Source organism: Macrotis lagotis, chromosome 1, assembly GCF_037893015.1.
Source record: "Macrotis lagotis isolate mMagLag1 chromosome 1, bilby.v1.9.chrom.fasta, whole genome shotgun sequence".
Classification (NCBI taxonomy): Eukaryota; Metazoa; Chordata; class Mammalia; order Peramelemorphia; family Peramelidae; genus Macrotis; species Macrotis lagotis.
The window spans coordinates 871,487,530-871,512,922 of NC_133658.1; the positions used below are offsets into that span (position 1 = coordinate 871,487,530).

Consider the following 25,393-nt stretch of genomic DNA (forward strand, 5'->3'; position numbering starts at 1 on the left):
GCGGAGAGGGCTGGGCTGGGCGACTTGCGGGCTTCACGCCGCTACACTGTCGGGCCCCGCGAGGTCTGTGGCGTTTCCTCCCCCCCAAGGCAAGGACACAGCGCTGCGCGGAGCCGACACGGCCGCGTGCGGCCGTGACAATAGGTCCTCGTGTCTCCTTTCTGTGTGTTCAGGGTCGGCTTGCCATTCATCCTCGGGGAGCCCGGTGCCGGGGCGCAAGGTGAGGTTTCGTTAACTAGGAACTAGGAAAAGCAGTTTTCCTCTCTTGTGGAGTTGGGGTCTAATTGTTTCTGGGCCGCGGACGGGGCCCTGCCGGGGTCTGCGCCCAGGGCGGAACGTGTCGGGGCCTCGGGCAGCGCGCCGCCGGGCGCCGGGCTTTGTTAGGCCGCGCCGGGCCCGCGGCGGCGGCGGCGGCGGCGGCGGCGGAAGCCGCGGGGAAGGGCGCGCGCCCCCCGCGGGCCGCCGGGAGCGCGCGCGGGGGGCGGGGAGGCGGGCGGGGCGCGCGCGCGGAGGCCGCGGGGCCGCGGGCAGGGGGGCGGGGCTGCAGAGCGCGGCGGCGGGACCTGGCGGACGGACGGACCCGCGGAAGGCAGCCGGCGGCGGCGGCAAGCGGCGGCGGGCGCGGAGCCGACGGGCCGCGGGGGGACGTGGGCGCCTGGAAGGGGGAGAAGCAGAGGTAAGGCAGGCCGCGGGCTTGGCGGGGCGGAGGGGGAGGTCGCGGCGGGTTCCCGCGGGCCCCGAGCGGCCGGGCCGAGGCCGCCCCTCCCTGAGGCGAGGCCCGGCGAGCCGAGGCGGGAGGGCGGGGCCGGGCCTCGGCGAGGGGCCGCGGGGCCGCCCGGGGGGAGGGGGCGCCGGCGCCTTTTGTCTGCCGTCCCCGAAACCGCCCCCCTTCCTTTCCCACCGGCCCCTCGCGCCGGCGCGTCCTCCCGGGCCCGCTAGCGCGCGCGCTCCCGCCTCTGTTTTGTTTGCAGTCGCGGGGGGGAGGGGGCCGAGTGGCGCGGGGCGGGGGGGGGGGGGCGAGAGGGAGGTTCCCTCCCGGGCCGGCCCCGCCGAGGCCGGGCTGCGCCTGCGCGCCCTGTCCTGCCCCGCGCCGATTGGCCGACGCGTCCCCCGCGGGCCCCGGCGGAGCTGCGCATCCTCGGAACGGCGAGGCTTGGGGCCTGCCTGGCCCCCGCGCGCGCTCCGGGCCCCCTCCCCGTCCTTGGCCCTCGGAAAGACTCGGGACGCGCTGATTGGCCGCGGTGCGCGCGATGGGCCCTGCCCTCCCGCGGGACTCCGCCCCCCGCCGCCGCCGCCATTACGGAGCCGGCCGCGCCGGGGGGGAGGCCGAGGCCCGGGGCTGGCTCGGCTCGGTGAGTGTCGGCGGCCGCCAGCCGGCCTCCGCGGGCCACCGCGCCGCCCCTGCACCCCCAGACCCCGCCAGTGTGGGGCCCGCGTTAGCTCGGCGGGCCGGGCCGGTGCAGAACCCTCGGGGCCCTCGTACAGGGGCTCAGTCCCCCGAGAAGTCCCTGATCTGACCCTCCCCGCCCCGTCCCAGTCAAAGACGGGACGGAACTGTAGAGGCGCCGGCCCGGCCCGGCCCGGCGACTGTGGGGGTTTCCTGGGGCCCCGCCGGATTGGATCGGTGTTTCGGGAAAAGGTGATGTGGGCAGAGAGCGAGCGGCCGGACCCGGGGCGTGAGCAGTCGGGAGTGGCGAGCCAGGCCCAGCTTTCCCGGGCCTCAGTTTTCTCCTGTGGAGGAAACTCCTGAGAATTCTCTAACTGGGCCAACTTCCTAATCCTGGGGGACTCCTTTTACAAACACGTCTTGTCATGCAGACGGATCTGTTGTGACCAGATGGGCAGAAGCATGTCAGTAAAATGGTGACACACATGAAGGCAGTGATGGGATCCTCGCATTCCATTTTATGCTTATTGTGATTTGATTCTTTGATGCCTGTATGGCTCTTTAACCAACTATCTTTAAAAAAAAATAATGGGCCTGAAAGCACATCAAGTGAGATTTTTAAATAATTTCCAAGCAAATTGGAAAAAAAATTCACATTCTTGTGTGAAAATCCTGTCGAGCCTCTTAGTGACTTGTGCTGTGGCTTACTTACTATTTTGTGCCCTCCACGCATCCTGCTGCCCTCCTTGAAACAGATGCTAAGTAGACAGTGAGTACTTGCACCTTGCTTACAATCTGAGTGTGTGCTTCTGGCCATCATTTAATTAAAAGTGTTCACGTTAAAAGTCGCCCATTAAGTTTGGGTTTAGGTCGACTTTTTTCCAAGGAGACCTTTTCAAAATTTTAAAGCAAAATTTTAAGGCTGGTAAATTTGTGGGTATATTCCTTAAAAATTTGAACAGTTATTCAAATCCTTTGGCGTTATCTATTCTTTGCTACCTTATGTACAATGCCAAATATTGCATACCTTTATGTACTGGATTCAAGTATCAGGGCTTTCTATAACATATAATAATGAAAATACACTGAACCAATGATTGCTAGATTCCTACTTAGGCTTTTAGTATTTTTCAGTTGAAAGGAACCGAATTGAATACCACTACATATCAGAATTTTGCTTTGTAAATATGTTTTACTGATCGAATTGAAATAACCTAAGCTGTGAAAGAAATCAAGTCCTCGTTCATTTTCTGACGACTTCCATAAAAAGCCTTAAACTACAACCTTTTTACTAAAGTAGTTTGTTTTCTGTAAGGCTAAAGCTAATGGATTGTGAATGGGTTTTGTTAGCTTTGTTAATTGGAAAATTGTAAAAGAGGTTAATGACTCCTTTCTTCTCTACCTTACTCCCGGTGGTGCACTAACTAGCCTGAAGTGAAACTTGCATTTGTCTGGCACACCTAGATCTTTGTGTATTTAGTCTTTTGGTTTGCTAATGTTTCCTTCTATCTTGCTAAGACTTTATTGTAATTAAGTTGCATTGTAAAACTCCCCCGGAATTCCTCTAGAAAAAAGATCTGACTCTAAGTTGCAGTTTTAAATACACCTTTACTTTCACTTAAGAAACATTTTTTTCTTCTTTTTATCCCCCCCCCAATTTTCTTTTATTTATTTTTCAGGTTCTTTTTGAGCATTCAGAATACAGTGTTAAATGATTTTAGATTTCCTTGTGGCTTTTTCTGAAGCTTATTTTAGTTGATAGGAAGAAAAGAGTAAACATAATTATACAATTCTGCAAGTATTTTTTTAAAGAGAGTACAGAATATTTCTTTTGCATTGTGTGAATCCTTAGAGGCAAAACCAATTTATTGCAATATCTACGCAATGTCCCGTTTTGCATAGAGTTCCATGATACAAACTTAATATGTTTTCTTTCATGGGGTTGGGGTTACTTCCAGAAGCGCTACAGGACAGAGGTGTCAAACTCGATACCATCTTCTAAATTCCCCAGTTTTCTGGTGTGGCCAGAATCAGATCAAAGTGTAATTGGAAAATATAAGATAAATAAAATTACAATACAATGTGAATAATGTTAATTTGTGATTTCTTAAGTCATTTCATATATGAATATATATACATATATGTATGTATGTGTATATATATAATATATATATATATATATTTCTTTTGAGTTTGATACTACTGGTCTAAAGTGTCCTATGTCACAAATCTAAAGTGAAATTCTTTACATTCTCCTTTATCTAGAACCTAATAGTTGTAGTGGAATGGGTCCCTCACAAGGTGTCTATCAATTAACAAGCATTTATTAAGTGCTTCCTACTTTCTGACACTTCAGTGGCCCTGGGGACACCGATAAGGAAGTGGAAAGAAGCAAAAACACTCTGTACACTAAGAACTTATATTTTAATGGACATAACACATGTAAATCAGTGAAAAGGAGAGACTCACCAACTATAAGAAAGACTATGAAAACAAAACCAACATCCCTACAAGGTCTATGTAACTGGGTTGTGGTATGCATGGAGGAAGGAGCAAAATATAAGACTGGAAAGGGAGGGAAGATTGATCTGGGTTTGAAGGACTTTGCAACTCAGACAGTGAGAATGAGAATAATGGCATCTAACTTATAAAATTGTGAGGAGCAAATGAAATAAGATTTGTAAAGTTCTTAGCACAGTCATGGTACATGATTAATAAGTGCTTGCTCTCTCCCTACCACCTTCATAGGAATTTAGTGGTATAGGGTGTTCTTTTAGCTATAGTACTTAGAATCTGAGTATCTCTCAGCATTTCATTATTTTTTTTAATCCATTGAATTTAAGAATGGGTAATAACTCCAGGACTAGCTTAATCACTAAAAAATGATCTTTTTTTTTCAAGAATGTTGTGACATTCAGTTAAAAAATAGTAAACATACCCTCAAATGTTAGTAGCATTTAGAAAGGATTTAGACCTTCCATACTAAAAACAATTTTTTTCCTTGGACAACTGAAATCAGCAACAGTGTTATTACTAAATGTGAAACATGTGTCAGTACATATTTGTATTGATTTGTAACTTTTCAAGATGACTAGATTTTCATGATTCCAGAGCTCTTGGCCTTAGATTTCTTGAATGGGGAAAAAAGGGTAAAAGCAAGGACTCATTTGTGCAGCGATATGCAGACACTCACGTTAAGGATGCACCTACCTTTACATTTTTAGTAGAAAGATTTTTTTGTGTTTCCTCAACATTTATGCTATTGAATGTCACATTTCTTTTTTAATATTTTTAGAAAGGAAACAAGATACCCCTTGGTGCATGATAGGGTCATATAATCAAGAACTCATTTGAAAAGAACTTTCTGAAGCATTTTACACTTTAAAAAAGTGACCATATCTTGAGATTATGTCATCTCAGCTTCAAATATATAGTTTTTGATAGAATACAGTCATTGAACAGTCTTCCTGGTGGTGTAACCAGGAAAGAGGATAAATAAAACCTTGAACATGGAGCCAGGAAGACCTGAGTTCAAATCTAGTAGCTGTGTAACTCTGGGCAAGTCATTTCATTCCTCAATACCTCAGTTTCTTCATTAGGCTAGAAAGAAGAATCCCATCTATCTCCCAGCATTGTTCTGAGGAAAAAATAATATCTATAAAGCACTTTGCAAACTTTTAAAGACTGTCATCATCATCATCTTTATTATGTATCAGAAACAATGCTTTAGGATTAGACATCAAATGATCTCAAAGTTTGTTATTTTCCTTGTTATTTACAGTTATTTACATTTATGGTTTTGAGTTTCCTCAATCCTACCCTTAGAATTGAAGACCTGTACATTTCTAGTTAGACTTGGAACCTAATCTAGGAGTTTTGGAATAACAGATTCTATCGTTTTGCTAATTTATGCTTTTTTTCACAAGTGCAAATCTACAAAAATTTTTATTAAAAAAACTAGACACTTTGAGGGTAGATTGTGTTTTTGTTACAAATATAATATCCCAGCTACTAAGTTTGTCACAATTTTTAAAAATCGAGAGATTTTTAAATACAAATATTTGATTGTGCATTTTTTCCATCTTTTGATTACTTAAGAAATGTGAAATGTAAAATCTTTGGAATTTAGTGTAGTGCTGCTCTTTTAAATCCTAGCTTTGCTTCCCAGGTCTCTCAAATCTCCCTGTGATGTAATATTCTGTGCCACCACCACCCTTCTGAGTACAGAGTGGATTTCCCTTTAAAGGAGAAGAAAATTGCTTCTCTTACTGTAAGACTCTAGTGCAGAAAGTTTAGACTCTCCCTGACTGTTCACTTTAGACTAAAAGCCTTCTCTCTTTTTTTTTGGAAAAGTGCTTCTTATAATCATATGCTTTCCTCTTTAAATTCATAGATGAAAGTAGATTTACTTCTCTATTGAGTTTTTTCCTGGCCTTTTCTCCTTTGTTCACCTGAAGGCTCAATGCTGACTAGGCTCCTGTTTTGGCTTCTGCATTTGTCTTAGTTGCTGCTTTCAATAGTTTTATATTTTGTTAATTATATTTTTTGAAGATGACCAAGTCATTTTCCATTTAAATATATATTTATATAGCCATATGCTTTTCCTTTGGGTTTACAAAAAGTTTAGACTTTTTAGTTTAGTTTTGTTTTTGTTAACCTTCACACCAGATCTTTTCTGTACTTTAGGTTGACTCCTCACTGCACTGTGAAACCATTAGGAAAAATCCTTGTGGTTAAAAGCTGAGGCTTCAGAGTGTAACCTGCACTTGGGCCTAGAAATTAATTTAAATGGCGACTGATACGTCTGAAGCTGAACTCGTCCATCCTAAGGCACTCCCACTCAGAGTAGGAGCTCAGCTGATCCACGCGGACAAGTTAGGTGAGGTAGGGGCTGGCCCGTTCTTGAAGCTCTCGCCCTTGGATCCATCTATCCCTGACTTCCAGTCCTGCCAGGGGCTACGTGGTGGTACATTTTCCCTCCCCTACTTTTAGGAGCCTGGGTTATGAGTCTGACAAAACCAAAGGTGCACAGGTATCCTTTTCATCTCCCACTCTTCTAAAAATTCATGAAATCCTTTGAAGCATATTCAAAATAAAACAAAATTGATTGTTAGTTGTCACTTTAAATAAGAACATAAAAAAGCTTGAGATGTATTTCCTTAAAAATAATCATTCACCTTCAGAGAAGTTACCCTGGAGTCAGCTTGAAGATTTCTCCAACATCTAACACCCAACTAGGACCCCTTAATAATACCAGTAAAGATTTAATTCAGCAATTTGTCATAATCATTTGATTTTGTCTATCTCTGAACTTCTCTTGGAAGGGTGAAGATAACACCATGCCCATTCGTCGAGCTGTGAATTCTACCCGGGAAACTCCTCCCAAAAGCAAAAAAGCTGAAGGTGGGGAGGAGAAGCCAGGTAAAGTGAAACTGAGGTGGAGATTGTTTTATTGTCGTTTTTGTGTCATTTTACTCTTTAGAATGTTTCCAAATTAAACCTGATATAGAATTGTCATTTAAAAATAAGTCATGGGGCGGCTAGGTGGTGTAGTGGATAAAGCACCAGCCTTGGAGTCAGGAGTACCTGAGTTCAAATCTGGTCTCAGACACTTAATAATTACCTAGCTGTGTGGCCTTGGGCAAGCCACTTAACCCCCATTTGCCTTGCAAAAACCTAAAAAAAATAAATAAGTCAACTATAAATAAGTAACTATAAAATGAGGAGACTTGGACTAGATGATTTTTAAGAATCCCCTTCTAAGTGTCACAGGAATTCTATTCACAGAGTTCATCGGTAGGAAAAGTTTTTGGGTCTTGGCAATATGAAGGAGTAGAATCTCCTGAATTGTTTGAATAATGTAAATGAAATTATTTGACAGGTAGATCATTAGAAGAATTTTCAGCTTAAAATTTTAACGTATTCTCTCTGTTGGAAATGAGATATACATGAATTGTTTTTGTTTCTTAACTATCCCCTTGAGATATTTAAAAGGAACCTGAATTTTCACAGAATAAGGATTAGATTTGGTTGGCTTAGATTGATTTTACAGTTAGTTTTAATTTTCTGAGTGTATTCCAGCTGTCAAGGGAAAGAAATCCCAAATGCTGATCTGAGTGAAGGACAGTGAGCTTAGTAGTTATATTAGCAGTGAGCATAGTAGTTATATTAGGGGAAAACAGCAAAAGTAATTCATGTGAATAATGCCCCCCTTTATTCTTTTGTATGCAAAGCTAATTGCTGAGAGATTAAGAAGCTAACTAGTACTGTTTAAATAAAGGTATTATTGATCTCAATATACAAATTTTTCTTCGGCTAACTATTCATAGAAGAGACAATTTACAAACATTTATCAGTTGCTTACTAAACAGGGTACACAACCATTCCTGTCTTATTTTTTAATTTTAATTTTATTTTTGCCAATTACATGTAAAGACAGTTTTCAACATTGATTTTTTTAAAGATTTTGAATTTTTCTCTTCCTTCCCTCCTCCCTCCCCATGACAGTGAGTGATATGATATAGATTATACATGCACAATCATGTTTAATATATTTCTATATTAGCCATGTTGATAAAGGAGAATCAGAATTAAAAGGGAAAAATTGTGAGAAAGTGAAAACAAAACTTTTTTTAAAGTGACCATGGTATGTTTTCATCTGCATCCAGACTCCATAGTTTCTCTTTAGATGTGGATGGCATTTTCCATCACAAGTCTTTAAGAATTGTCCTTGATCATTGAACTGCCGAGAGAGATAAGTCCATCATAGTTGATCACCCGACAATGTTCCTATTGATATGTACATTGTTCTCCTGGTTCTGCTCACTTCACTTGACATGAGTTCATGCAAGTCTTTCAAGAAAGCCATCCCAATCTTTAAGGAGATTTACATGGATTACAACCTGTGCACACAGATAAGTAAATGTATAGCATATTTAAAAAATTTTTAACACGTGATCCCACATTTCAGCTTGAAGGAAATTTAAAAGCCATTTTTGAGTGTGCTGTTCTGCAGGATTATAATATATGATTTCATGAATAAACATAAAGAGAGAAGAAAGATCTCAGTTATTTAGGTGTAGAGTAAAATTACAGTGCAAAACTCCATACCACAAGATTCAGTTACACTTTTGGTTAAATTATGTTCCCCATAAATGGTCAAATGTATAATACATCTTAATACAACTCTTAGCATAAGCCTATCTATCACAGTTAGTATCTAGCAACACCACCCCTTACCACTGTTACAAAAGGACTTTATTGTGATAGTAATATTTTAGAATTGAAAGTGTAATGGGCAGGGGCAGGAATTCACATAGGAGCCATTAAAGAAGTTTGGTTGAAACATGCTTTAATTTGGAAAAGAGAAAACAAATAAATGGGTATTGTTGTATAGGATGGAACACTGAAGTAACATATCAGAAAGATAATACAAATCAACTTCCCAAATGGAGAAAAGGAATGGATAAACAGACCTCAAAAAAGTGACAGAGACAACTGTTTGCAAGTTGAGTTTGTGAATTTACTTCGTTTCTCACAATTTGTGTCCCAAAGTCTTATTGCTGTTTAAAGTTTCAGTGCCTTAAAACTGATACTTGAACTGATTCTGTGTATCAGTAAAAGCATTTTGAAAGAAGCTGTCTATTTAGACATTTTAGTCAGAGTTGGAAAATGCTGTATAGTTGGTTGCTACCCTGACACTAAAACTGAGGGTAAATGCAGATATTCTTCCTCTTTTAGCTTGAGCCTTCTGTAGGATGGTAGTTTTGTGTCTATTCTTCCTTTTCATACCTAACTTGCATTTGAAAATGTTTGATTTTTATGTATTCCTTATGCTCTTCTTAACAAGCTGGCTTTTTATTTGTGATATTCATTTTTATTATTATATAACAACAGGAAAGAGACAAGTGAGATGGCAGGAATACACAAAAGTATTCCTATCCTTCATTACATATCCATCCTTTTCCTGATAACTTGTTATGGCAAGAAAGTGACTCGGTTCTCAAAACCTATTCCAGGGGCACCTAGGTAGCACAGTGGAGAGAGCACTGGCCCTGGAGTCAGGAGTACCTAAGTTCAAATCTGGCCTCAGACACTTAATAATTACCTAGCTGTGTGACCTTGGGCAAGCCACTTAACCCCATTGCCTTGCAAAAAGAAAAACCTATTCCAGCAGAAGAAAAGCTGTTAAATACTGTTGATCTAAAAGGTATTAAGTTTGTCTCGTTATGGACTGTTTGTTTTACCTGAAGACCAACCTAGCTAAGTGTGGGAATGACTCAGAATTCATGATACCCAGTTGGGGCTGATTTCAGTATTCAGTGGTTTATTGGATATTAAAAGTGATTGTTTTGTTTTTAATAAGAGTTTCATTTTTCCTGTTTAGAGGGTTATGTCTGAGATTTCTAAATACTCATGTAATTCTACTAAAATATCATTTTAGAACCAGACGTAAGTTCAGAGGAGTCTGCTTCTACTGGAGAAGAGCAAGAAAATGAAACTCCACCTGCTACATCAAGCGAAACTGAACAGCCAAAGGAACCAGAGAAAGAGGAAAAGGGAGAAAACAAGCCTTCAGAAGAAACCAAAAAGGAGTAAGTAATTTTGTCCTCTTTATCTTAGTTAATATTGAATCAGATTCCTTGTAAAAGAAATTGAGATAGCATTATTCCATTGCAGATTTGGAGAAGAAAAATAGATAATTTTCAAACCCATATAAGGGTTTGAAGTTAGGTCTTCTTAGACCTTGAACTAATGAAGCTGATAATTCAGATATTACAAAAATAATTCATATTTGGCTTTAGAAAGTGTTTTTATACTTAATTTTTTAATATGCACATGTTTGGTTTTATTATTCATAAAGTAACTCTTGAGACAAAATAATAACTGTACTGTAAAGATCTAAAAGAGGGTCTTTTTAAACAGTAATAATATGAATAGATTTAAAATTTTGAACAAGATTTTCTATTGTTAATCTGCAAAATATGGAATTTAGATGACAAAGAGTTGATTCTCAGATTCATTCCATCCTTTTCGTTCTTGACCTAAGCAATGTTAATTATCCTCATGTTTAATATGTTTTAAAAGAGAGAGAGAGAGAGTAAAAAATCCCCAGGAACTATAAATTCCAGGTTTAAATCTTTTGGGAATCCTCTACCCTTCTCCAGGTCTGTAGAAAGAAATATAAACAACCTGTTAAAATTATCAGAAGGTCTTCCTCTATGTTTATAAGTATTTTAATGATACTGTACTCATTATGGGGTGAAGCAGTAATCTAAAAGAATGTGCTAATTGGACTTTAGGTCTTTATTGAAATTGTTCTTGTATTTGTAGCTTTTTTCCTTATTTGACTTAATTTCTTCTATGTTCTGAACCTGAAGGCCATTGCCAATCTGAATGATTCCTCTTCTCTACGTGAAAAACAAACACCTTCCGTTTTGTTTATAAAATTCGATGTGTTAAAAATTATACTGTTATATAAATTCTTAGATTTTAAAAAATAATATTACCCTGATTGCCTCTCCTTTTAGAAATGACCCTCCTTGTTTAAAAGTTTATCTCGCTTAATTGAACTTTTTGTTTTTATTATAAAGTGAGAAAGACCAGACTAAAGAAAAGGAAAAGAAAGTGAAAAAAACAATCCCTTCCTGGGCTACTCTTTCTGCCAGTCAACTTGCTAGAGCACAGAAACAAACTCACATGGCTGCTTCCTCACGTCCCAAAATGGATGCAATCCTAATGGAGGCCATTAAGGCAAGTGAAAATTCTTTTTAAATTTATATTCTTGACAGTTTATTTTTATGTTAGTTTTATCATTTGTTTAACTTTTTTGAGGGGGTTGTTTTTGTTTTTTTTGCAAGGCAGTGGGTTAAGTGACTTGCCCAAAGTCATACAACTAGGAATTATTAAGTGTCTGGGGTCTGATTTGAATTCAGATCTTCCTGACTTCAGGGCTGATGCTCTAACCACTTTGCGAACCAGCTGCCCCATTTGCTTGACTTTTTTTTTAAAGACTTTTTACAAAAAAAATCTGTCTTATGTTTTCTTCTCTGCAAAGATTTGAATAGTAGAGAACCAATGTAATATCCTAATACTTTTAAAAACGATAGTCATATTTGCATTTACTGAGCATTGTTAATTAAAATTAAACTATTATTAAAAAAGATATCACAGCACATGCCTTTTAGCTTACCTGCAAAATTTCTCTTTTAAGGTAATAAGACTAAGGAGCTGTAAGATTAAAAAATTATAATCACTATAAATAGCTATGAGAATTAGTAAGTATTCTTTTTTAAGTATGTTCTTAGATTAGTACTTTATTATACTGTTGCAAATAACTCTGTGGACTGAACATATTTCAAGGTAATATAAGACTGTTCCTAAGCAAATCATGTTTTATTTAAAAACAACAATAACAAAATATTTTTATTGTATTCATTTCCATCTCACATCTGAGTTTCTGATGAAAGCATTAACAGATTCACTTCATCTTCATTCACTTTGGGATATGTGGTTAGAAACACTTGAACAGTGTAATATGGTGCCAACAAACCCCCCCAAAAAAGCTTATTCAATCTTGGGCCAAGAGGCAAAGATATTGTGGCCACTTGGAAAAGTCTAGAACAGGGCAGCCAGGATAATGAAGTGTTGAGTCATATAGAAGTCATTGAAGGAGTGGGAGATATTTAGCCTGGAGAAGAGAAGACCTGTGAGACACCAAGAACTGTACTCAATTGTAGATTTCACCAGTTCAGTGCTCTACAGTTCTCTCCTCTTAAATCCCTTGTTCCTTTGTCTTACCTTTGATAGATGCCTTGCTCAACTCGAATCCAGAATTACTGCCCCCATCTCCCTCCTCTGCACAGAACTGGAAGAATTGGAGCTGACTGAGTCCACCATGTATTTGGTTCATGTCACTTGGGTCCTCACTGTAGCAAGGCCATCCATAATGCCTATTTCTTCCCTATTTTTCCCCACAGAAATTCATTTCTCACATCTTTTCCCCTTTCTCTCAGCTAAGAATCACTGCTCATACTTTATTAAGGAAGACCATTCCATAAGAACTCCCTCAGAGCTTTTTGATACATCTGATTCTTTTTTTTGCTTCAATTTCTAATAAAGAATCTTTTCCAAGATTTGCTCTGTCATCTTCTGAAACTTCCTTACTCTGCCCTCTCTCTTTCTCAGCCAAATTTATAGAAAAAGCAGTCTGGAGGTAGCTAGGTGGCACAATGGATATAGTGCACCAGCCCTGGAGTCAGGAGGACCTGATGAATTCATATCCGACCTCGGAAACTTAATAATTACCTAGCTGGGTGACCTTGGGCAAGTCGCTTAATCCCATTGCCTTGCAAAAACCAAAACAAAACAAAAAAGCAATCTGCATTTCTTTCCTCAATATACTGTCCTGTCAACAGCTTGGTACTTAGCTGTCTGACTTCTGACCTCATCACTGGACTGAAACTACTCTCCCAAGTTTCTAGTGACTTCTGAACTGTACAACCTAGTAACTTTGTACTCACTTTCATCTTTCTTGATCTCTCCACAGCATTTCACACTGCTGACCACTCCTTCATCCTCGCTTCTCTATTTGTTTTTTTTTCCCCCTGGATTTTCATGACCCTCTCAGCCAGCATTAATATTAAGTAGATGTTAGATACTGTGCTAAGTACTATTCTCCTCTAGTTTCTTTGGGTTTTTTTCCCCTATCTGACTGCTCCTTTGCTGGCTCATCATTCATATCCTTCCTTGTAAATGGACCTCAAGTGTGTATGTACTCTGTCATCAACCTTTTCTCTCTCTATCCTTTCTCCTGGTAAGTCATCTGTATCAGCTATGTAGATGACTCTCAGTTCTCGATAGCCAGTGCCTCTTGACTGAGCTGCAGTCCTATCTCCAGCGCCTGATGCGTATTTCAGACTGTATTTCCTGAGAGATATTCCAATACATCTTGCGTATAAAACTTATAACCTTTCCCAAAACTACCTCTATGTCAAGTTTCCCTGTTTCTGTTGAGATCCCTTCCAGTTTTCTTAACTCACAACTTTGACATCATCCTCAGCTCTTCATTTTCTCTCACCCCACATAACTAGACAGTTGTCAAATATTGCCATTTCTATCTCTACTGTATCTTTGGCACCCAACCCCTTCTCCATCTATTCGCACAGGTTCTCATCCATAGCCTCTGAATTGTTCTTTCTTCTCTCCAGTGCATCCTCCACACTGTTGTCAAACTGATTTTCTAAAGGATAGGTCTGATTACATCATGCTCTTAACCAATAAACCCCAGGAGTTCCTTGTTAGCTTTTGGATCATATAATATATAAGTTCTCTGGTGTTTAAAGACTTTCACAACAGTCTTATATGCATTGTTCCCCTTCCTGAGTTCCATAGTCCAAATTAAGTTATTTTTGCAGTCCTTCATCCCCATTGCTCCATCTTGCATCTGCTCCCTTCTCTTCTTAGCTCCACCTCTTAGAATCCTTCTCTTCATTCAAGACTCAACTTGAATCTTCTGTGCTGAAGCTTTTCCTGAACCTAACCCCCAGCTACTGATTGCTTCCTTTTCAAAAACTACCTTATTGATCCCAGTATTTGACTTTGAAAGCCCCTTAATCTGGTCCCAGTTGAGGTTCTAGTCTTAGTTCACATAATTCTCTAGGCCACCCCACCACATATATCTGACTTTGATACTGGCCATCTTCAGTCTTCCTCTGCTGTACCTCAGAACGTCCCTCCCATACTAAAAGATGCAGCTTAGGCACTGTCTTCTTTTCTGAAGTCCTCTACCTGATAGCTCTTTGACTCCCTTTTACTTAATGACTGTGCTAAGAGCAAGGGATACAAAGAAAAGAAAATAAGACAATCTCTGTTCTTGAGGAGCTTACATTTTATTAGAGGATTTGGCGTCTATTATGCACATTGAGCTTCTTGAGAGTAGGGAGTATCTTTTTCTTTGTATCTCCTGTGTCTAGACCATAGTTGGTACTTAATTAATGATGCTTTGTTGATCTGTTCTTATCCATATATTCATTGTCTATCTCAGTAGAATGAAAATTCAGTCTTAAAAGCAGAGACTTTTTTTTTTAATTTTGAATCTCAGCTCCTGCCAAATAGTAAGTGATAATAGTAAGTGCTTAATGAATGTTGGTTGATTGAAAGATTGATTGTTTTCCAGGCATGCTTTCAGAAGACTGGAGCATCAGTTGTTGCCATACGAAAATATATCATTCACAAATATCCTTCATTGGAGCTAGAGAGAAGAGGCTATCTTCTTAAGCAAGCACTGAAGAGAGAATTACAGAGAGGAGTCATCAGGCAGGTAATGATGATTCCAACAAAGGGGATATTCAGATATTTTATTATATAGCTTATTATGTTGTACTATATGAAATATATATTGATGATTATCATTCCTGTATTTGGTTAGGAAGCTTGTTCTCAACTTGTTTTCCCAAAAACCTATTATTGTTTCATGGTGAACAGTTAATTTACTCTTATTGTAATTCAGTATGCTGAGAAGAGTTTTCATAAACTAGGATTTCAACTGACTTTATTTTCCTTTTTTTGGCGGGGGGGAGGGCTCAGATACTTTGGCAGAGTTGATAATAAATTAAAAATGAAGACTTAGGAGAAGAGACTTGTCTAAACTCATGTCATTACAGTGGTGGCAGAGCCAGGTCTAAAACCCAGATCTTTCAGTTTATGCCTTTGAACTACATCAGACTAAAGTATATCACTTATTTGGGGGAAAATCTGTTTTATTTGAACCATACCACATATCTGGCATTAAAGATCTTTCTTCTGTCTTAGAGGTTCCTAGAGGATTAAAATTGTTTTAAAAAGTATTAACAAGAGGCACAAACAGTTGATATAGTTTGTATTAACAAACAGGCACATAAGTTGGTTTTGTGTTAAATCAATTTAAGTATTTGTTTTTTTGCAAGGCAGTGGAGTTAAGTGACTTGCCCAAGGTCACACAACTAGGTAATTATTAAGTGTTTGAGGTCAGATTTGAACTCAAGTCCTTCTGACTCAGTGTTCTATCTACTGTGCCACCTATTTAAGTATTAATCTGAATTTTCCTTAATTGAAAGATGAGTTTTTGATTACTCTTTTTAACAGTTAATTGACTTAGATAACCCCATCCTCTAGATTAAGTTCTTACTGTAAAGAATGTAAAGAAAGCCAGGATAGCAAGAGCTCAGGAAAGATGATGAAAACAAAACTGTAAATACTAAAAAAATCTGAGGGGGCAACTAGGTGGTGCAGTAGATAGCACTGTCCCTGGTGTCAGGATGACTCGAGTTCAAATCCAGCTTCAGACATTTAGTAATTACCTAGCTGTGTGACCTTTGACAAGTCACTTAACCCTATTGCCTTGCAAAAAAAACAGATCTGAAAATCATCTTGAAGAATAATAATCTCTGCCTGTTAAAAAGAGGAAGGTTTCTCATGATGGAAATCATAGGGAGACTTCTGCTTGGAAGTGGTTATCTTTATAGGAATGCTACACATATATGTGTATGGGTATATTTTTTTTACCTCACATAAGAAGTCTTTTCCTCTCTTTAACTGACAGTTCTTAAAGAAGCCTTGTGGTCCTCACAATTAGCATTTGTTAATGTAGCTCGTTAAACTACTTAGAAAGCATGAGATTCCCCCTTCCTTGTTGTAGAATTAAGTTAAGGACTTTATTTTGGGTCTGAAATGACAAAAGCACTATAATTTTTTTAGTGTAGTGTAAAGGCTTAAATCTCATTATAAATTTATTTAACAATAGAAATAATTATTACTGTAATTAAAAACTTTCAGGTAAAAGGAAAAGGAGCTTCTGGGAGTTTTGTGGTGGTCCCAAATGCAGGAAAAACAGTTCAGAAATCTAAAGACAGAAAGGTAAGATGTATTTGTCCATAGGTTAGTTGAAGGCTATATCATCATCATCATCATTATTATTATTATAGTTATCTATTTTGGTTTAATAAGTTTTGTTGTAAAGTTTTTCAAGCTTTCCCTACACTTGCACCTAGTTTATTTTGTATATTTTTTCTCTCACATCCTTGGATCTTTCCTTAGCCCCTATACACCCACCTACACACACCCATCCACAAGAACACACACACACATACGCACACACAGAGGTTTTGTGAAACACCATGATATTTAAATTATCTCTGTGTTAAATTATTGACATATACTTCCCAGATATAAACAGCCAATCTAGGCTATGGACCAGGTGGCCATAAAAACTATTATTCTGCCCACCTTACACTTTTCCTTTCCTGTTTCCTTGCTTCTGTAGACTTCCTTGAACCCCTACCTCATCCATCTCTGCATTTTATTTCTTCTGAGTATCATTTAAAGACAAAGGTAGCAGATTTGGTGGCGATAGAAGGAGAAGTGGATATTAACTCAACAGGACACCCCTCAACCCTTGAGATTTCCCATGCCATCCCACCCCAAGTTTCTGGGACAAATGTCTTGGGATGATTTATATGTTCTTTTGAAATTTAATTTAGTCCTTTGTATACTCAAATTCAGTTCACACAAACCTACTACAATATATAAACCTCACCATTATCAGTGTGGCCTTTATCTTTCCAAATCTCAGTGAGAGAGAGAGGAAAAAAGATAGATACTTCAAGAATCTTTTTACACTGTTTCATTCAAAAGTTTTATGTAACTGTGCTTTAGGGACAAGAAGGTGGTAGGACAAAAAGAGTCACAGTCAATGGGGAAAAAAGAGCAGTGATAATGGAAAACAACAGGGAAGTGTTACTGGGAAAAAAATGAAACAGCCAGTGCCTGGGACCCTTAGGAGAGTGTGCCAGAGAAATGCTACACTGACCCTGCTCCTTATCAAATTGCCCTGTCCCCTTAGTCCTGGTTCAAGGTGAGGGACAGATGGCTACCTGCTCCCTCCCAGTCCCTTCTTTTGTCTAAGCTCTGGTCTCAGGAGTAGCTAGGAATCAGGAGGCCACTATGGGAAATTCGGCAGAGAGAAAATGCAAAATTGGCATCCAGAGTGGGAACTTGGAACTTCTGTTCCCACAGAAATAATTGGAAACTAGAAGGCTACTGAGACTATAGTTAAAACTACCTTGTGAATTAAAAAACTCAAGGAGTCAACTGGAAACCTAATCACTACGTCTAAGATCATGTGGCTAGCAAAAAAATGCATAGAGCAGAGGAGTTTTAAACAAACCAAATTCTGAAAATAACTTATAGATAAATTGAGGTTGATTCAGGGCTTAAGGAAAGACTTTCCCCTTCATCATCATCCTTGCAACCCTTCCCACCTTTTCCACATGTGTATCTCTTATGGTAGGCATCATCCAGATTCTGAATAAGCTCACTTGTGGGAATTTTTACCATGTCACTTAGCACAGAGTGAGCATCTAATGCAAACTTCTTGCTGTTCTCTGTTAACTGCATATAGGGAATGATTTCCTAAATGACTCCAAAAATTTGCCATGATTTTAGTCTGCATATTCTGGGCTCCCTGAATCTGGGTGTAATGTCCTAATGGAGACCTAGAGACTTCCACATGTTTTCAGACCTAATGTATGTAGTATACATATGCTTGTACCCTCTGATGGGTAATATGTTTTGGATATCTAGAAAGAAATTAATGTTTCTCAGCTCCATTGATTTAACAGTATTTTGTGGAAGCAAAATAGTATGAAAAGAAATGTAGAAAAAGACATAAATTTAGAATTTGTCACATCTTTGAAGAGAGTTAAGCCTCCTACATCATCTACTCTATTTGATGTAGTGTTTTATATATTAGAGTATTTCAGAACAAAATTTTACCTATTTTGAAGTGACTTATATTTGGGATCTCTTGCATTTTAGAAGAGTAGTTCTACATTAGCTCCAGAACAGCAAGTAAAATTGGAAGATGTTCTTCCACTGGCCTTCACTCGTCTTTGTGAACCTAAAGAAGCTTCCTACAGCCTGATCAGGAAATATGTATCTCAGTATTATCCTAAACTTAAGGTGGATATCAGGTATGTAAAATTGAAAACGTGCATGCTCTGAAATGTTGGGATTAAAAATGTCTTTCCTTTGACCCTTTCCAAGGTTGGAATTTGGTCAGGTCAGTGAGAATTGTCAGCTGTTAGAACTGATTCTCTTCTAGACATACAGGAGGTTGGAATCTTATACTTCTAGTCCAGTGTGATTTCTCCATTGTAAAATTGTAGGCAAATTTTTGTAGTAGTTAATTTAGAAAAGATATATGTAAATATATAGTTAATTTATAAAACTATATATATTATATATATATATATATATATACATACATACACACATAAGCTGTATAAAAGATATGACTTGCAAATATTTTTAACTGTCATTGGGTTTATCTCCTATGCTTGGTTGCAAATTTGAGCTTATATATATATGAATTTATTGAAGTTTGCGTCACTAGACTTTCACTTTGGAGCTGAAGTTAAAATTATACATTAAAATGTAGAGAACCAGTGGTACAGTGGTTAGAGTAGTAGCCCTGGCATCAGGAGGACCTGAATTCAAAACCGGCCTCGGGCCTTTAATACTGACTTAACTGTGTGACCTTAGGCAAGTCACCTAACCCCATTGCCTGCAAAAAAACCCTAAAAATAAAATGTAGATAGAGTGGTTATTTCACAGTTGTGTTGTGCTACCTAATAATTTATTTGCACACTTCTTCAGTCCAAAGTATCAGATATTGTTATTGAAATAGAATTCAAAAGAGTTGCCCTAGGGGCAGCTAGGTGGTGTAGTGAATAGAGCACCAGCCCTGAGTTCAAATCTGACCTCATACACTTAATAATTACTTAGCTGTATGGCCTTGGGCAAGTCATTTTAACCCCCATTGCCTTGCAAAAAAAAAAACTTTAAAAAAAAGATATGCCCTGAACTTTTTCTTACTATTCAGAGTATGGAATAATTTTTAGTCTAGTATCAATTCTTTTTTTAATAACCAAGGCAAAAAAAAAAAAAGAAAAGAAAAAGAATAACCAAGGCAAATCAAATTACTAAAATTTTAATCCAGAAGCAAAATGTTTAGAAAACTATTGAATTATTTTGATTTAAAATTTAAGCATTAATTAAATAACTTATTAGAACTTAACACTTAATCATGAAGGTTTGTAATCATTCTGGTGTCCACAAAGGCAAAACTCAGAGAAAGCAATAGAGTATGAACATTTGAACATGGAAATTCATTCTACTTTAAAATCCCTCTGTTGCAAAAATTACTGATGTAGTTATAGGTACATGCAGTAGCTCCCCAGAAGTTTTCTCTTCTGTGTGATTCTGTAGGGCTTGAACAAAGAGACAAAATCCAACAGGACTTTTAACTTGTTGTGTATATAATTGAATCATAAAATGTTAGAACTAGAAGGAATCTCAGAGGTCTAATCCAGTTTCCTTATTTCATAGGTGAGGAAACAAAAACCGCAAAGAAGTAGTGATATTTATCCAAAATTGCAGAGCAAGGACCTGAACCCAGTTCTTTTAACCTTTTATGCAATATTTTTTCCTTCACACTTTATATAAGGGTACCTTTCTGTCTAATGTAGAATATGTGTCTCGGTGTGACCAAAATTACTTCCATTGTAGTTTTCTAGATTACTTATCAGTACATCGAAGACGATAAATCCAAAGGCCTTTTATTGTTCATCATGTTATTGACCTTTCTGTGTCATTTAACAGTGTTAATAATCCTTTAAACTTTTTTCCTTGACTTTTATGAAACCATACAACTCATAATTTCCTTCTACTTTTTTGTTAGCTTTTTTCCTGTGTCCTGTCACCTAAATGTAGATATCCCAATATTTAGTCCTTGGTTTTATGCTTCATTCTTTCATAATTCTCTCCAAATAAAATAGTTCATTGATTCTCATAGTTTCATCTGTGAAGATGACCTCCATATTTCTTCATCTCAACATTTTTAATGTCATTTATAAACAACCTGCTGAGCATAATTCATGGATTTACTATCATCCAGTATGCCTCTTTAGCCTTGAGGAATGCATCTCTACTCTGGGTTACCAGGGAAAATATATACTCTATGGGTTTCATTTTTTTTAATGGAAGAAAGATTTCATTGTGAAAAAAGAAGAGAAAACATCTAAAGAATTAGAAGGCAACCCTGACCTGTGTCAGGAGGAAAAAATTGATAGTAAGGAGGGAGGGGAAAGGGAATGTTGAATACTTGGATGTAAGGATTAACTATGATATGCTTTCCATAGCAATGGGAGATGAGTGACTTCATCCTCTGAAGAAAAAACTGGCCTATATTTCAAGGAGTGGTCAAATATAAAATCCCATGAGAGTCAGAGGCAAAAGATTTGAACACTACTTTTTAATTCTTTGGTGAAGGGTACTGAAATTGACGTTAACAGTACAAAGTTCTGCTGTCTTCCCAGCTTGTATATCTGGGTTATAATGGAGGACTGCCTGTTACTTCTCAGATTGACCACCTCTTGTGAGTCATTGGAACACAAATGATGCTACTAAAAGTATAGAAAACCCAGCTAAGATTTATGAAATCCTGGGCAGTCTTAGAGTCACAGGTGAATATTTTATTAATATTGTCCTGTCAAAGGCTAAAGAAGGGAAAGACGAATTGGGAAACATGACATGTTTTTAGCAGCTGTCTGTTCTATTGAAGTGTAGCTAGGGAAAAAAGCATTTGTATGAAAAAGAACTAGTGCTGTGAAAAGGAACCTGAACTAGATTGTCTGGTGACCCTCCTACCACTAATACTGTATAGTCTTGCCAAAAGAATAAGTTAAGATCATCTCAGGACAGTGTTGGTTTCCCATACCCAGTTCCTGAGCTTGGATGAATATACATAAAAAGGGATGTTTAAGATATATTTGCCTAGAGTTTTGCAAATATAATCAAAAGGGCATTAAATTGAAAAGAGTGGATAAGAAGAACAGAAGAAAGAGTTGCCCAGTAATTCACCAGAGACAAAAATTTAAAAAAAAAAGAGCCAGCAGTGAAACCCATTGCCTTAGACACATTTATATAAATCTTGAAGATTCCAAAGCAGGAAGGCAAATTTGACCTCTTTGAAACCCATCATTGTAACATGACTCTAGAAGAATACATCTTATTCAAAAGAATGAGAATAAATTGAGGAGGAGATAGAATTCTGTATTAAGAAGATTCACTACTATGAAGAAACTTGGAAGAGACAAGCCTGGTGGAAAGTATTTGAATGAAGATCAATAGAAGAAGCATTTAAGTATCAAGCATTTATTAAGCTCCTGTATACCAAGCACTATACTAGGAGAATCAAACTATATTATTATGCAAGTATGCTTCAAAGTACTTAAATAGAAAAGGAAACAAGTTCAGAAAATCTTCAAAAGCTTAGTATTTAGGAATTACATTTAGTAGTAATCATATAGCAACTTCAGTTATTCAGACAGCTGTTTGCTGCTAAAGCTAAAGAACAACTGATTCTAGGTTCACTTTAAATTATAATTTCATCCTTCAAAAGATACCGGAAATATATTTTCCATAATGAATATCTATTCAAAAAGTTTTTAAAAATATCAGCAAGGATATTACAGTAATATATCACAAAAATTGTACACTATGACCATTTGAAATTTTTATCAAGAATATAAGATTCGTTCAGTATTTTTAAAAAAACCTCTAAAATAATTGGCAATATCAACAACAAAAATAATAAGATTATAGCAGTAGATGCCAAAAACCTCAAAACGACTTTTGACAAAATACAGCAGCTATTCCTTTTAAAAATGTTAGAAAGCACAGGAATAAATGGAGCTTTTTAAAAAATGATAAGTACTATCTATCTAAAACCAAGAGCAGGCATTGTCAGTAATAGAGATAAATGGCAATCTTTCCAATAAGATCAAGGTTAAAGCAAGGATGTACAATATCACCATTACAGTTCAAAATAGAATGTAGAATACTAGCTATAGCAATAAGAAAAAAAAAAGAAAATGAAGGAATAAGCATAGGCAATGTAGAAACTATCACTTTTTTGCCTATGATATAATGGTATTCTTAGAAAACCCTAGAGAGTTAACTAACCTAGTCAAAACAATTAACATCTTTAGCAAAGTTGCAGAATATAAAATAAACTCAAATGAGTCATTGGCTTTTCTATGCATTTTTAACAAAACCCAGCAGGAAGGGATAGAGAAATTCCATATAAAATATCTGCAAACTGCACTAAATGTTTGGAAATATATCTGTCAATTTATACACAGGATCTGTTTTAGCACAATTACAAAACACAAAAAAGACAGATTTAAACAATTTGTGATAGATTAATTGCTCTACGATTAGCTGAAGCCAATATAATAAATATGAAAGTACTAAATGACTCTTGAGGTACCACCTCACTCCTATCAGATTGGTTAAGTTGACAGAGAGGGAAAAGACAAATGCTAGAAAGGTTGTTGAAAAATAAGTACCTAAAATGCTCTGTGTTGGAATTGTGAATTCCTCTAGCCATTTAGGAGAGCAATTTGGAACTATGCCATAAATAAATAAATAAATGAAATGAAATGAAATGAAATGAAATGAAATGAAATGAAATGAATGAATAAATAATGGGAGTTCTCATCATTTGGAAGTCTGTACGTGTTCAAACTCCCCAAAAAAGGAGTGATGAGTATTTTCATTCAGAAAACTAAGGTATCTCTAGATAAATGGTGGTTTGGCCAGTCTGGTTTAAAAAAGGCAACAGAACATCATAAGAGTTTACAGCTGAAGGAACATTAGAAAACTATGTCTACCTGTTTGTTGCTTTGAATTTGTAGGATTTTTACCTATTTTGTGCTTTTTATTTCCCCCACAGACCTCAACTGTTAAAGAATGCACTGCAGAGAGCAGTTGAGAAAGGCCAGTTAGAGCAGATCACAGGCAAAGGAGCTTCTGGGACATTCCAGGTCAGAGGCCAAAAGTTCATTTTTAGAACATGTTTGGCTTAATCCTTTTATTCCCCCCTCCTTCTTTTTAATATTACCTTTTTATATCTACCTGAACCCACTTCTGAAATATCCTGTACATATATTTTACTTTAGTAAGGTACCTTAATTGTTGCTAAACTTTTCTCTTTGTTGTTATCCTTACAGGGTTTATAGGGTTATATGTTATATTCACTATTACACAGCTTCTTCATTTTTCAGATTGCTAAAGGGAAGTATTCTCTGATATAAAAAGGATTTAATTCATTTCATCTATGAAATTGTAGTACGTATTCTTTCAAAAGTAGCACATATGGAGTCTGTTAAGTGCTGTTAGACAATAGTTTAGCCTATAATTCACATGAAAGTTACAAGTTAACTAATATACCTATTGGGATAGTTAAACCAAGGCCAGAGAAATTGCCAACTATTTATTCATTGAATAAAAGTGGCAAATGGAAGAATAACTGAGAGTGTCCATAAAAGGGTTTGAGGATTTTAAATTAGTTAAAGTTCTTTGGTGGTTGGAAAGCAAAAGTCCTTAATGCGACATTTTAATTTAAAACGTATCTGTGCTGATGCAGGAGCTCCGACCCACCTGGTGCAGAGGAGTCTTGTCTTGACCTGCTTTGGGAGAGTGTTGTCTTGATGCTTTTCTCTTCCTCCTTGGAAAACAGCTGAAGAGATCAGGGGAGAAACCCCTGCTTGGTGGAAGTCTGATGGAAGATGCAATCCTGTCTGCTATTGCTGCCATGAATGAACCGAAGACCTGTTCAACAACTGCTCTGAAGAAATATGTCTTGGAGAACCACCCAGGGACCAATTCTAATTTCCAAGGTAAGACTCAGATGTGCCCACAGCATGGCTGAGGAGCATGTCACTATGTTTGCCCAAGCACTCTGCCATCCATGCCAGCACAGACTAGAGGGAGAGATAGCATGACACACTGACTGTATTGTCCACTAAACACTTGGTCCAGCTGGGTATGGTGATATTGGTGCCCAGTACAATAGGAGATAAGGAGGTGGAGTCTGGGAGAAACCCTGTTTCTGGCTGGTCATCCCCATGTGTTCCTTAAAAAAACCACTGACCTCAAGGTCACCAGACCTCATTTCAGAGTCCAGCTCTGTTATCTTCTCTTGACTCAGGGACCTCAAAGAAAGTGCTACAATGTGCCTGGATATACCTCATCAGGAAAGTGAAGGACTGAATTAAAGTATAACAGAAGTCAGATTTAACATTCTAGGGTGCATAAATGGAAAAAGATTGGTAACTACATGAAGATTTTTATGTTCTCAAGCACAGTTGTTTATGGTGTTTTTGAATGTTCAGTTAATAACAACTTTCAATTATATGAGGATGTCTAGGTGGTACAGTGATTAGAGCATGGATCCTGAAGTCAGGAGGACCTAACTTCAAATCCAGCCTCAACCACTTGACACTTACTAGCTGTTTGAACCTGGGCAAGTCACTTAACCCTGATTGCCTCAAGACCAGGACCATCTCCGTCCTGATTCATATCTGGTCTCTGGAGCCAAATGACTCCAGAGAAGAAAATGAGGCTGGTGACTTAACACAGCACCTCCTCACTCAGATCCAATTCACTTCACCTCCCTGTTATGGTCTTCTTTGAAAATGAAAAAAAAACAACAGCACTTATATAATTCTTTAAAGTTTGTAAAAGCACTTTACATACTAACTCATGTGATTATCACAAAAACTCTGAGGGAGATATGCCATTATTAATCTCATTTTATAAAGGAGGAAACTGAGGGATAGAGAGATTGTGATTCACTCAGAGTCACATAGCTAGCACGGAGTATGAAGGGAGATCTTCCTGAATTAAAATCAGCACTCTTTTCACTGTACCATCCAGCTGTCTTTTTTTATATAAGTGTTTCTGAGACTTCTTTAATTTTAAGCAAGCACCTTAGAAGAAATATGTGAAATTAATAAAACTAAATTAACTCAGAAAATTACAGAATGAACCAAAGCAAATTATTTTTAGTTTAAAAAATGGTCTTGGAATCTGATTAGAGTTTTTTTTTTATGGGATATGCAT

At 38.2% G+C, this 25,393-nt stretch overlaps 1 protein-coding gene across 9 annotated transcripts in view; it reads left to right on the forward strand.

Annotated features, from left to right (window-relative positions):
* Window positions 1–570: 570 nt before the first annotated feature.
* Window positions 571–25,393, forward strand: part of HP1BP3 (heterochromatin protein 1 binding protein 3) — a 29,939-nt gene continuing 5,116 nt past the window's right edge. The window contains exons 1-10 of one of the 9 annotated variants that reach the window (XM_074218223.1): window positions 571–676; window positions 6,074–6,271; window positions 6,712–6,808; window positions 9,831–9,981; window positions 10,981–11,140; window positions 14,565–14,708; window positions 16,202–16,282; window positions 18,242–18,396; window positions 23,223–23,313; window positions 24,009–24,168. In XM_074218223.1, the coding sequence (XP_074074324.1) occupies window positions 6,176–6,271; window positions 6,712–6,808; window positions 9,831–9,981; window positions 10,981–11,140; window positions 14,565–14,708; window positions 16,202–16,282; window positions 18,242–18,396; window positions 23,223–23,313; window positions 24,009–24,168 (1,135 nt within the window). In that variant the 5' untranslated portion in view covers window positions 571–676; window positions 6,074–6,175. The other 8 variants (XM_074218224.1, XM_074218222.1, XM_074218220.1 and 5 more) reach the window with 8 other exon arrangements.